General features: G+C 47.5%; 1 protein-coding gene across 6 annotated transcripts in view; it reads left to right on the forward strand.

The window, feature by feature from the left end:
* Positions 1–13,158, forward strand: part of LOC120398840 (ATP-binding cassette sub-family F member 2) — a 29,454-nt gene that overhangs the window by 3,629 nt on the left and 12,667 nt on the right. For 4 of the 6 annotated variants that reach the window (XM_039526524.1, XM_039526528.1, XM_039526523.1 and 1 more), the window contains 9 exons: positions 1,466–1,648; positions 2,019–2,190; positions 5,491–5,586; positions 6,098–6,200; positions 6,424–6,519; positions 6,610–6,729; positions 7,329–7,418; positions 7,663–7,773; positions 12,801–12,863. In XM_039526524.1, the coding sequence (XP_039382458.1) occupies positions 1,466–1,648; positions 2,019–2,190; positions 5,491–5,586; positions 6,098–6,200; positions 6,424–6,519; positions 6,610–6,729; positions 7,329–7,418; positions 7,663–7,773; positions 12,801–12,863 (1,034 nt within the window). The remainder of the gene's footprint in view (positions 1–1,465; positions 1,649–2,018; positions 2,191–5,490; positions 5,587–6,097; positions 6,201–6,423; positions 6,520–6,609; positions 6,730–7,328; positions 7,419–7,662; positions 7,774–12,800; positions 12,864–13,158) is intronic. The other 2 variants (XM_039526527.1, XM_039526529.1) reach the window with 1 other exon arrangement.

Here is a 13,158-nt window from a genome sequence, read left to right on the forward strand (position 1 = left end):
TTCTTGAAATCCTGCCCTCTCTTGGCTTCTTTGACTCTGTCCTCTCCTGGTTCTACGCCTACCTCTCTAATGGAGGAGCCTGCTCCTCTGTCTTCCAACGGTTCCCTGTGGTTTCCACAGGTCTCTGTCCTTGATTTCTCCTCTTCTCTCTCCACCTTATTTCTGGGTAATCTCATACGCAAACACAAATTCAGCTACTATCTCTTTGTGGATGATTCACCTCTCTACTCCAGACCTGTCTCTTTCTGACCAAGCTTAAAACCTCAGTCTGTCTCTTAGACATGTCCTTGTGGATGTCTAACCATCAGCTCGAGCTTAACATGGGTAAAACAGAGCTCCTTATCACCCTCCCTGCTATCTTCTTTTCTGATCACTATGGACAACACCACCCCCCTGCCTGTCACTAATGCTCATAACCTGGGAGTCACATTGGAGTCAGACCTCTCTCAACGTCTTCATGTCCAGGATGTGTCTAAATCTGTCTGATTCTTTCTACATAATATCTAAGATACGGTCTTTCCTATCCATGCACACAGCTAAAATTCTCTACCAAGCTCTCAGCATCTCGCTTCTTCATTACTGCAACATCCATATCTCTGTTCTTGACAAATGTAGTGTTGCCCTACTAATACCCATTCAGGATACTGCTGCAAAGATCGTTTTCCTAGCCTGTCACTTTGACCATGTCAGCCCTCTCCTTGAATTCCTCCACTGGCTCCCCCTTCTCTATCATCTCAAACTGCTTGTCTTCACTTTCAAGCCACGTCATAATTAGTCCCAGCTCTAGCTATCAAATATATGGAGATATACCTATCTCATAGAACTGGAAGGGACCTTGAAAGGTCATCAAGTCCAGTCCCCTGCCTTCACTAGCAGAACCAAGTACTGATTTTTTTGCCCTAGATCCCTAAATGGCCCCCTCAAGGATTTAACTCACAATCCTGGGCTTAGCAGGCCAATGCACAAACCACTGAGCTATCCCTCCCCCCTATCATTTCTCTGTTTGATGCTTGCCTCTGATCATTCAATGCCAGCCTCCAATGTCCACTTGTTACATTTTCTAACACCTTTGTGTTTTCTCCCAGGCTGCCCCACATGCTTGGGAGGTGCTTCCCATAAATATCTGCAGAGGTGCCTCCTTATCTACTTTCCAGACTATCCTTAAAACTCTCCTTTCCGATGATCCTACATAAAACTTGACAATTACTCTGCTAGTGTGCAAACACCACTGTCTCATTGTTTTTTCATGCTCCCCTGTCTGTACCTATTTGTTGTTTCTTGCCTTACATTTATACTGTGAGCCCCTCGGGCAGGGACTGTCTTTTTGTTCTGTTTGTACGGTACCTACCCCAGTAGGTTCCTGATTTGGCTCCTAGGTGCCATGGTAATTCACATCGTAATAACTGCAATCACTTCCAATGCGAGACAATAACAGGAGGGTGTTTGCCTGCCTGCCTGCACATAGGAAAGTCCATGCTCCTGTCTGCTATCGGGAAGCGGGAAGTGCCAATCCCAGAGCACATTGACATCTATCACCTGACCCGGGAGATGCCTCCTAGTGAGAAGACGCCACTACAGTGTGTGATGGAGGTGGATACAGAGAGGGCCATGCTGGAGCGGGAAGCTGAGCGGCTGGCTCACGAGGATGGTAATGCTTGAGGGGGGGCTTCATGTAGGCAGGGAATCCCCCTGGGGGAAGGGAGCTCTTACTCAGGCTCTTTACCAAAGCTTTCACAGGGCATGAAGCCTGACTCTGCTGCCAAGCTCTAGCTGGAGACTTCTGGGGAGCACTGCTCTTTCTCCAGCAACACAACAGCTCCTGCCATTCAAACCAGAGTGGAGCTTGCTGTGGGGTCCCTGCCTTGGGAGGGGGTTTGTGAACCAGGGGGCAGAGAGGTAACCCATAGCAGCTGCAGGCAGTGGTGATGAGGGACATATGTGGAGAGTGGGACACTGGTGGGGACTCAGAATGGTAGGGTGCTGGTGCGGGTGCTGACTGGCAAAGTCTCCTCTTGCAGCGGAGTGTGAGAAGCTGATGGAGCTGTATGAACGTCTGGAGGAGCTAGATGCCGATAAGGCAGAGGTGCGGGCCTCACGGATCCTGTACGGTTTGGGGTTCACTCCAGCGATGCAGAGGAAGAAGCTGAAAGATTTTAGTGGCGGCTGGCGAATGAGGGTGGCTCTCGCCAGGTGAGTGCTACACTAAGTGTTCCCTCCCTGGGGACTCCCCTCTTCTCTGTGCCTCCACTGTAGCAGCCTGGAACAGATCTCTGGGGAGGTGGTGGGAGTTGCTTTCTGGACATCCACCCTCCAAGCTGGGCTTGGGGAAAGTATTTGAAGACTGCTATAAAAAAGATGCAGAAAAATTGTTGTCTCTTGCCACAGAGGGTAGGACAAGTGGCAATGAGTTCAAACTACATGATAGCAGGTTTAAATTAAATCTCAGGAAAAAAATTCCTAACTGTAAGAACAGTAGAATAATGGAACAAATTTAGGGAAGTCATGGAATCTCCTTCAATGGAAGTTTTCAAAAAGAGGCTGGGTAGCCTCTGTCTTGCATGGCTTAGACACCACAAATGGTGCATCTTGGTAGGGGTTAAACTAGATGACCTTTTGCGGTCCCTTCTAACCCTATAGTTTTATGATGCTCCATGTTTCAGTTATCCCCATATTGACTGGGTACATGTCACCTCAGGATGAAATGCAGACACAAAATTTCTCAGTACTTTAAATGACTGTTTCTTGGAGCAGCTGGTACAGGAACCCATAAGGGAAGAGGCAACTCTCAATTTAGTCCTGAGTGGAGCGCAAGATCTGGTCCAAGAGGTAATTATAACAGGACCGCTTGGAAATAGTGACCATAATACAACAACTTTTAACATTCCTGGGGTGGGAAGAACACCTCAACAGCCCGACACTGTGGCATTTAACTTCAGAAAGGGGAACTATGCAAAAATGAGGAGGTTAGTTAAACAGAAATTAAAAGGTACAGTGACTAAAGTGAAATCCCTGCAAGCTGCATGGACACTTTTCAAAGATACCATAATAGAGGGCAAACTTAAATATATACCCCAAATTAAAAAACATAGTAAAAGAACTTAAAAAGAGCCACCATGGCTTAACAACCATGTAAAAGAAGCAGTGAGAGATAAAGACATCTTTTTAAAAAGTGGAAGTCAAATCCTAGTGCGATAAATAGAAAGGAGCATAAACACTGCCAAATTAAGTGTAAAAATATAATAAGAAAAGCCAAAAAGGAGTTATCATAACTATAAAGGGAAGGGTAACAGCCTTCCTGTGTACAATACTATAAAATCCCTCCTCGCCAGAGACATCAAAATTCTTTTACCTGTAAAGGATTAAGAAGCTCAGGTAACCTGGCTGACACCTGACCCAGAGCTTCTTAACCCTTTACAGGTAAAAGGATTTTGGTGTGTCTGGTGAGAAGGGATTTTATAGTATTGTACACAGGAGGGCTGTTACCCTTCCCTTTATAGTTATGACAGGAGTTTGAAGAACTCAAAAGGTAATAAAAAAATGTTTAAGTACATCAGAAGCTGGAAGCCTGCTAAACAAACAGTGGGGTCCCTGGACGATCGAGATACAAAAGGAGCGCTTAAAGACGATAAAGTCATTGCAGAGAAACTCAATTAATTCTTTGCTTCAGTGTTCACGGCTGAGGATGTTAGGGAGATTCCCAAACCTGAGTCATCCTTTGTAGGTGACAAATCTGAGGAATTGTCACAGATTGAAGTGTTACTAGAGGAGGTTTTGGAATTAATTGATAAATTTAACAGTAACAAGTCACCGGGACCAGATGGCATTCACCCAAGAGTTCTGAAACAACTCAAATGTGAAATTGCGGAACTATTAACTAAGGTTTGTAACCTGTCCTTTAAATTGGCTTTGGTACCCAATGGCTGGAAGTTAGCTAATGTAACACCAATATTTAAAAAGGGCTCTAGAGGTGATCCCGGCAATTACAGACCGGTAAGTCTAACGTCAGTACTAGGCAAATTGTTTCAACTAATCATAAAGAATAAAATTGTCAGACACAGAAGAACGTAAATCGTTGGGCAAAAGTCAACATGGTTTCTGTAAGGGGAAATCGTGTCTTACTAATCTATTAGAGTTCTTTGAAGGGGTCAACAAACATGTGGACAAGGGGGATCCAGTGGAAATAGTGTACTTAGATTTCCAGAAGGCCTTTGACAACGTCCCTCACCAAAGGCTCTTACGTAAATTAAGTTGTCATGGGATAAGAGGGAAGATCCTTTCATGGATTGAGAACTGGTTAAATGATAGGGAACAAAGGGTAGGAATAAATGGTAAATTTTCAGAATGGAGAGGGGTAGCTAGTGGTGTTCCCCAAGGGTCAGTCCTAGGACCAATCCTATTCAACTTACTCATAAATGATCTGGAGAAAGGGGTAAAAAGTGAGGTGGCGCAGTTTGCAGATGATACTAAACTGCTCAAGATAGTTAAGACCAAAGCAGACTGTGAAGAACTTCAGAAAGATCTCGCAAAACTAAGTGATTGGGCAACAAAATGGCAAATGAAATGTAATGTGGATAAATGTAAAGTAATGCATGTTGGAAAAAATAACCCCAACTATACATACAGTGTGATGGGGGCTAATTTAGCTACAACTAATCAGGAAAGAGATCTTGGAGTCATCGTGGATAGTTCTCTGAAGACGTCCACGCAGTGTGCAGCGGCAGTCAAAAAAGCAAACAGGATGTTAGGAGTCATTCAAAAAGGAATAGAGAATAAGGTGGAGAATATTTTATTGCCCTTATATAAATCCATGGTATGCCTACATCTTGAATACTGCATACAGATGTGGTGGTCTCATCTCGAAAAAGATATACTGGTATTAGAAAAGGTTCAGAGAAGGGCAACTATAATGATTAGGGGTTTAGAACATGTCCCATATGAGGAGAGATTAAAGAGGCTAGGACTTTCCATCTTGGAAAAGAGGAGACTAAGAGGGGGCATGATAGAGGTCTATAAAATCATGAGTGGTGTGGAGAAATTGAATAAGGAAAAGTTATTTACTTGTTCCCATAATATAAGAACTAGGGGCCACCAAATAAAATTAATGGGCAGCAGGTTTAAAACAAATAAAAGGAAGTTCTTCTTCACACAGCACACAGTCAATCTGTGGAACTCCTTGCCTGAGGAGGTTGTGAAGGCTAGGACTATAACAGGATTTAAAAGAGAACTAAATAAATTCATGGAGGTTAAGTCCATTAATGGCTATTGGCCAGGATGGGTAAGGAATGGTGTTCTTAGCCTCTGTTTGTCAGAGGGTGGAGATGGATGGCAGGAGAGAGATCACTTGATCATTACCTGTTTGGTTCACTCCCTCTGGGACCTCTGGCATTGGTCACTGTCGGTAGACAGGATACTGGGCTGGATGGATCTTTGATCTGACCCAGTATGGCCATTCTTATGTTCTATTCACTACCTTTCTCCTGGCCTCTGCAGAGCTCTCTTCATTCGGCCATTCATGCTGCTGCTGGACGAGCCCACAAACCACCTGGACCTGGATGCCTGTGTGTGGCTGGAAGAGGAGCTGAAAACGTAAGCATGGCTGGAGGGAAGCTATTGCTGTGCTCTGGTGCCTGTGCACCCTGCTGGGGCATCCCAGCACAGCTTGCTCCCTGGAGCAATTGCTCCCGGTAGCTGTTCTGTAGGTGCCACCTGTGGATGTGTCTCTTTGCATTATGGTGGCACTGAGGTCCCATTGTGCAGGGTGCTGAATGGACTTTAGGAGTGTCCATGCCCAAAAGGACTCTCGCTGGGAGGCATTACTGAATTAGTATTTCCCATGGAGCAGACTAGGTCCTCCAAAAAGTGTGTGTCGGGCAGAATGGACAGGAAAGAGGCCCCGATTGTGGTGAGGGATCATTCTCTTTCCTGGGACTGGGCCCAGCAGCTTTCCCTAAAGCTCTTACAGCACCTGGTTCTCTGTAGTGGGAGGGAATCCAGAGTGGTTCTTAGTGCACATGAACCCCTCCTGGTCCCTGGCAGGACTGCCAGCCTAGGAATCTCATCTCAGACGGATCTCTAATAGCTCTGTGTGGTGCTGCAGGTTCAAACGGATCCTTGTGCTGATCTCCCACTCCCAGGACTTCCTGAATGGCATCTGCACAAACATCATCCACATGCACAACCGCAAACTGAAGTATTACACGGTGAGTGAGTGGGGCCAGGGTGTGACAAGCTCCTGGGATGGGGGAGGAGGAGACCCCTGTTTAGGCCACCGACTCCATCCCAGACTCAACCCTGGCTGCAGGGCAGGAATGTGCAGTCTAGAGAGCACCTGCTTGCAAGAGGCCTAGGCAGCTTGCTTCAGCTTTATGCAGGGAGGGCGTGGCCTTTGGGAGCTGTCTCATGGGCTGTGGTCTCTCCCTCCAGGGAAATTATGATCAGTACGTGAAGACCCGTCTGGAGCTGGAAGAAAATCAGATGAAGCGTTTCCATTGGGAGCAGGATCAGATTGCCCACATGAAGGTATCTATTTAACTGGACTGTAGTTCTGTCTTCCCCCACATGCACCCCATTGTAGCAGCTGCCACAAGGTAATCCCTTGTCTTATTACAGAATTACATTGCACGATTCGGTCATGGCAGTGCCAAGCTGGCCAGGCAGGCCCAAAGCAAAGAGAAGACCCTTCAGAAAATGATGGCTTCCGGGCTAACGGAGAAGGTGGTGAATGATAAGGTAGGCTGGAGAAGCGGGGCTGTCTGTGGGAGATAAGGACTATAAATATGGCTGGAGAAGTAAAATGAGCTGCAGCTGGGAATAATCATCAGAACTGGAAGCACAGGCGGGTGGGGGGCTCCAGCTCTAACAGAAGACTGGCCAAAGGAGAATGCATTTGGGTCTACTAGACAGAGGCTTCTTGTCCCAACAGGGGGGTGAAGGCTTGTTCAGCCCTCCCAAGAGATCCAAAGGAAAGCAAGGAATGCTGAATGGCTGGGGGGGTGGGGGAACAGCCCCTCCCTTCAGCTGAAGGATTAAAGTAGGGTGGAGATATGAACACACCTACCCCTCAAAGGAAACAGAATGGGTAGGCAGGTGCCGGCAATGGGCAGAATGTCATAGCAAGCCTCCAGCTAGTGAGTTACAGACCTGCTTGACCTCTAGGAGCAACTTGTAAAGCCATCAACTGCTCCCTGGCATCATGGTGCTCTCTGGGCTCCAGGGATGCAGGCAGTTGCTCCTCCATACTTGGAAGCCAAGTCATATTGGAACTGCAGGACTCCCCTGGTACCCTGGGTGGGGCAGGAACTTAACATGGGGATGTGTTTTGTTCCCAGACTCTGTCGTTTTATTTCCCACCATGCGGGAAAATCCCCCCTCCTGTCATCATGGTGCAGAATGTCAGCTTCAAGTACATGAAGGATGGGGTGAGTGTTCTCCGTCCCCAAGCACACTCAGTGCAGTGCCTGCCTGGGTTGCATGAAGGTTCCCCCCTCCCCTTGTTTGGATCCTGGGGCCACTGACCCAGCTTCCCCATCAGGCCGCAGCATGGGGAGGGGCTCAGCTCTTGCAGCTGTGGCTTATCAGAAGTGCCCCAGCTGGGCCTGCTCATCAGCTTCCCAGGTGCTTTTGGGGGGGTGCCCCTCTCACGGTCTCCCCTGTGGATTGCAGCCCTGGATCTATAATAACCTGGAGTTCGGGATTGACCTGGACACACGTGTGGCACTTGTGGGACCCAATGGTGCTGGGAAGTCAACGCTGCTGAAACTGCTCACAGGAGAGGTATGCTTCCTGTATGGCTGTCGCCCCTTTTTTTTCCCCACCCCCACAGCCCTGGTGTCACCTGCGGGAATGGACAGTGCCCAAAATGCTTCCTTGTGCAGAGCCTCTGTTGTATTATTGTAGGTGGAATACATGGGTCCAAAGAGTCAAAGATGAACACTGACTGGGTCATGTTAGCAACATTAAACCGTTTCAAACAAGGTTGGGGGGTTTGTATACATAGACTTCAGCCTGCTTAGTACTATGGCAATCGTTGTTAAATTTTTTTTAACCTTTCTATTAAAAATACAGAAAGGAAGGAAAACAGTTATAGCATTTTAAATATAAAGTATTAATAAGGCTTTAATTTTAACAACACTTCTTGTTCACTTTCCCCCAAAAAGAGAAGTTCATAGAATATCAGGATTGGAAGGGACCTCAGGAGGTCATCTAGTCCAACCCCCTGATCGAAGCAGGACCAATTCCCAACTAAATAATCCAGCCAGGGCTTTATCAAGCCGGGCCTTAAAAACCCCTAAGGAAGGAGATTCCACCACCTCCCTAGGGAACCCATTCCAGTGCTTCACCACCCTCCTAGTAAAAAAGTTTTTCCTAATATCCCACCTAAACCTCCCCCACTGCAACTTGAGACCATTGCTTCTTGTTCTGTCACCTGCTACCACTGAGAACAGTCTAGATCCATCCTCTTTGGAATCCCCTTTCAGGTAGTTGAAAGCAGCTATCAAATCCCCCCTAATTCTTCTCTTCTGCAGACTAAACAATCCCAGTTCCCTCAGCCTCTCCTCATCAGTCATGTGCTCCAGCCCCCTAATCATTTTTGTTGCCCTCCCCTGGACTCTTTCCAATTTTTTCACATCCTTCTTGTAGTGTGGGGCCCAAATCTGGACACAGTTCCCCAGATGAGGCCTCACCAATGTCAAATAGAGGGGAATGATCATGTCCCTTGATCTGCTGGCAATGCCCCTACTTATACAGTCCAAAATGCTGTTAGCCTTCTTGGCAACAAGGGCACACTGTTGACTCATATCCAGCTTCTTGTCCACTGTAACCCTTAGGTCCTTTTCTCCTGCCTAGCCATTCGGTCCCTAGTCTGTAGCAGTCCATGGGATTCTTTCGTCCTTAGTTCAGGACTCTGCACTTATCCTTGTTGAACCTCATCAGGTTTCTTTTGGCCCAATCCTCTAATTTGTCTAGGTCCCTCTGTATCCTATCCCTACCCTCCAGCGTATCTATCATTCCTCCCAGTTTAGTGTCATCTGCAGACTTGCTGAGGGTGCAATCCATGCCATCCTCCAGATCATTAATGAAGATATTGAACAAAACCGGCCCCAGGACCTTGGGGCAGTCTGCTTGATACCGGCTGCCAACTAGACATGGAGCCATTGATCACTACCTGTTGAGCCTGATGATCTAGTCAGCTTTCTATCCACCTTATAGTCCATTCATCCAGCCCATACTTCTTTAACTTGGTGGCAAGAATACTGTGGGATACCGTATCAAAAGCTTTGCTAAAGTCAAGGAATAACATGTCCACTGCTTTCCCCTCATCCCCAGAGCCAATTATCTCCTCATAGAAGGCAATTAGGTTAGTCAGGCATAACTTGCCCTTGGTGAATCCATGCTGACTGTTCCTGATCACTTTCCTCTCCAAGTGCCTCAGAATTGGTTCCTTGGGGACCTGCTTCATGATTTTTCCATGAGGTGAGGCTGACTGGCCTGTAGTTCCCTGGATCCTCCTCCTTCCCATTTTTAAAGATGGGCACTACAGTAGCCTTTTTCCAGTCGTCTAGGACCTCCCCCGACCGCCATGAGTTTTCAAGGATAATGGCCAATGGCGCTGCAATCACATCCACCAACTCCTTTAGCACCCTCGATGCAGTTCATCCGGCCCCATGGACTTGTGCTCGTCCAGCTTTTCTAAATAGTCCCGAACCACTTCTTTCTCCACAGAGGGCTGGTCACCTCCTCCCCATGTTGTGCTGCCCAGTGCAGCAGTATGGGAGCTGACTTTGTTCGTGAAGACAGAGGCAAAAAAAGCATTACTCTTAACATCTCTTGCTAGCTGCAACGCCAAGTGAGATTTGGCTTTCTTGATTTCACTCCTGCATGCCTGAGCAATATTTTGAGACTACTCCCCGGTCATTTGTCCAGTCTTCCACTTCTTGTAAGCTTCTTTTTTGTGTGTAAGTTCAGCAAGGATTTCAGTGTTAAGCCAAGCTGGTTGTCTGCCATATTTACTATTCTTTCTACACATTGGGATGGTTTGTTCTTGCAACCTCAATAAGGATTCTTTAAAATAGAGCCAGCTCTCCTGGACTCCTTTCCCCTCATGTTATTCTCCCAGGGGATCCTGCCCATCAGTTCCCTGAGGGAGTCAGAATCTGCTTTTCTGAAGTCCAGGATCCGTATTCTGCTGCTCTCCTTTCTTCCTTGTGTCAGGATCCTGACCTTGACCATCTCATGGTCACTGCCTCCCAGGTTCCCATTCACTTTTGCTTCCCCTACTAATTCTTCCTGGTTTGTGAGCAGCAGATCAAGAAGAGCCCTGCCCCTAGTTGGTTCCTCCAGCACTTGCACCAGGAAATTGTCCCCTACACTTTCCAGAAACATCCTGGATTGTCTGTGCACCGCTGTATTGCTCTCCCAGCAGATATCGGGGTGATTAAAGTCTCCCATGAGAACCAGGGCCTGTGATCTAGTAACTTCTGCTAGTTACTGGAAGAAAGCCTCATCTACCTCCACCCCCTGGTCTGGTGGTCTATAGCAGACTCCTACCACGACATCACCCTTGTTGCTCACACTTCTAAACTTAATCCAGAGACTCTCTCAGGTTTTTCTGCAGTTTCATACCGGAGCTCTGGTCAGTCATACTGCTCTATTACATACAATGCAACTCCCCCACCTTTTCTGCTCTGCCTGTCCTTCCTGAACAGTTTATATCCATCCATGACAGTACTCCAGTCATGTGAGTTATCCCACCAAGTCTCTGTTATTTCAATCACATCATAGTTTCTTGATTGTGCCAGGACTTCCAGTTCTCCCTGCTTGTTTCCCAGGCTTCTTGCATTTGTGCATAGGCACTTAAGATAACTTGCTGATCGTCCTGCTTTCTCAGTATGAGGCAGGAGTCCTCCTCTCTTGCACTCTCCTGCTCATGCTTCCTCCCAGTATCCCACTTACCTCAGGGCTTTGGTCTCCTTCCCCCTGTGAACCTAGTTTAAAGCCCTCCTCACTAGGTTAGCCAGCCTGCTTGCGAAGATGCTCTTCCCTCTTTTCGTTAGGTGGAGCCCGTCTCTGCCTAGCAATCCTCCTTCTTGCAACACCATCCCATGGTCAAAGAATCTAAAGCCTTCTCTCCGACACCACCTGTTTAGCCATTCTTTGACTTCCAAGATTCGACGGTCTCTACCTGGGCCTTTTCCTTGCACAGAGAGGATGGAAGAGAACACCACTTGCGCCTCAAACTCCTTTATCCTTCTTCCCAGAGCCACGTAGTCTGCAGTGATCCGCTCAAGGTCATTCTTGGCAGTATCATTGGTGCCCACGTGGAGAAGCAGGAAGGGGTAGTGATCCGAGGGCTTGATGAGTCTCGGCAGTCTCTCCGTCACATCGTGAATCCTAGCTCCTGGCAAGCAGCAGACCTCTCAGTTTTCCTGGTCGGGGTGGCAGATAGATGACTCAGTCCCCCTGAGGAGGGAGTCTCCAACCACCACCACCCTCCTCCTTCTCTTGGGAGTGGTGGTTGTGGAATCCCCATCCCTAGGACAGTGCATCTCATGCCTTTCAATCGGAGTCTCCTTCTGCTCCCTTCCCTCAGATCTATCAACTAGTCCACTCTCCGCACTAATACCTGTGGAGCTAGTTGAAATGGGCTGAAGCTGTCATTGTTAAAGTCCATCCCATTTCGTAGAAAACAAAACAAGACAAACACTCACAAAAGGGGAAAGAGAAGAACAGCAAAGATAGTGCAGCATCGGTCTCTGATATTGGCATTCACTTGTAACTTCACTACTGGGAAAACACAAGCAGAGCACATGGTCTAATCAGCTGCTCCAAGACTTGTCTATCTTGTACCAGCATCAGGCTATGCAGGGCACTGCATTTAGCTACCTTTTCCTGGTCACAAGCTTAAAACAATGTTGCAAAATATACAGTCTTGGCGGGATAAGCAAGACTTGTGTTAGACAGAAGGAAAAAGTAGAGGGATGGGAAAGAGAAGAAATAAGGTGGAGAAGGAAAATAACAGAACGGGGAAGGATGAGTGACAGTCTCACATCTCAGGTGATATTTAGGATTTAGCTGGAACTGGTGGTGTCATCTGGCTCCATCTCTGTGGGCTGATCTGGTCAGGACATCTTTCAGGATTAGGATGAAGTTGGTCCAGGGTCCCAGGAGATGTTGGGCATGGCAGCTACAATGGTAAAGCTGGCTTCTTCCCTTTCTCTAGATTTTCAGTCAGCCGGCATTGTGGTAGTCAGATTTCCTCCCCAATGTCTTTTCTTTTAAAAACCCTAAAAGGGGAGGGATGGGTGGAATAGCCCATCTCTCGTTATTTTGCCCACTGCTTAGGCCTAATTTCTGACGCACCAATTTTGTTTCACTGATTTTTCAGTTCCACCCTTGTTTACAAAGCTTGATCTTAATACAGTCCTTGAGTTATATCAGGAGACCTTTTGTTTGGACTAATTCAGTCTTTCGTCCCATCAACACTTACTGTTATAGGTTATTGTGACACTGTATAAACTTTTATCCACTTTCCCAGAGTTGAGCTCACAATTAGAATAAATTTGTAGGCCCAATTATTACAACACATGACCCACTTAGTGACCCTAAGAAGCACCCCCCGCCCCCGTTAAAATAGCCTTGCAGGAGGGGAGAAGTGATAAGGCCACGGTGCATTGCTGCCACACTATTCAAGCCAGCAGTGCCAGCGGACTCCCATTGGCTGGAACAGGATAAAGTGGGCTGTTGTGGGGGGGGTGGCTTGGCTGCCATTCCCTTGTGAAACGCCTTTTTCTTCCTTCCAGCTGCTGCCCACAGATGGGATGATTCGCAAACATTCGCATGTGAAAATTGGCAGATACCACCAGGTAATCCCTGCAGGGGCAGTGAGGAATGTCACAGGCTGCTGGGGGTGGCTACCCGGGAACAGAGGGGTCTCATCTCTCCATTCTTCTCCCCAGGCCCCTCCCCTAAGCCTGGCCTAAGAGTCTCTAGCTCCTGCTTGCTGGGCCACAGGCTGTGCCTCCAGGTGAAGAGGCGCCTCATTCCAAGCCCTGTGCTTTGCTGTGACTAATGGGGAAGAGCTGCTGCTCAGTGGAAGGGCTCTGGACTTCCTTCTAGCTTAGGGGTTGGCAACCTTTCAGAAGTGCTGTGCCGAGTCTT

Source organism: Mauremys reevesii, linkage group 2 (assembly GCF_016161935.1).
Source record: "Mauremys reevesii isolate NIE-2019 linkage group 2, ASM1616193v1, whole genome shotgun sequence".
NCBI lineage: Eukaryota > Metazoa > Chordata > Testudines > Geoemydidae > Mauremys > Mauremys reevesii.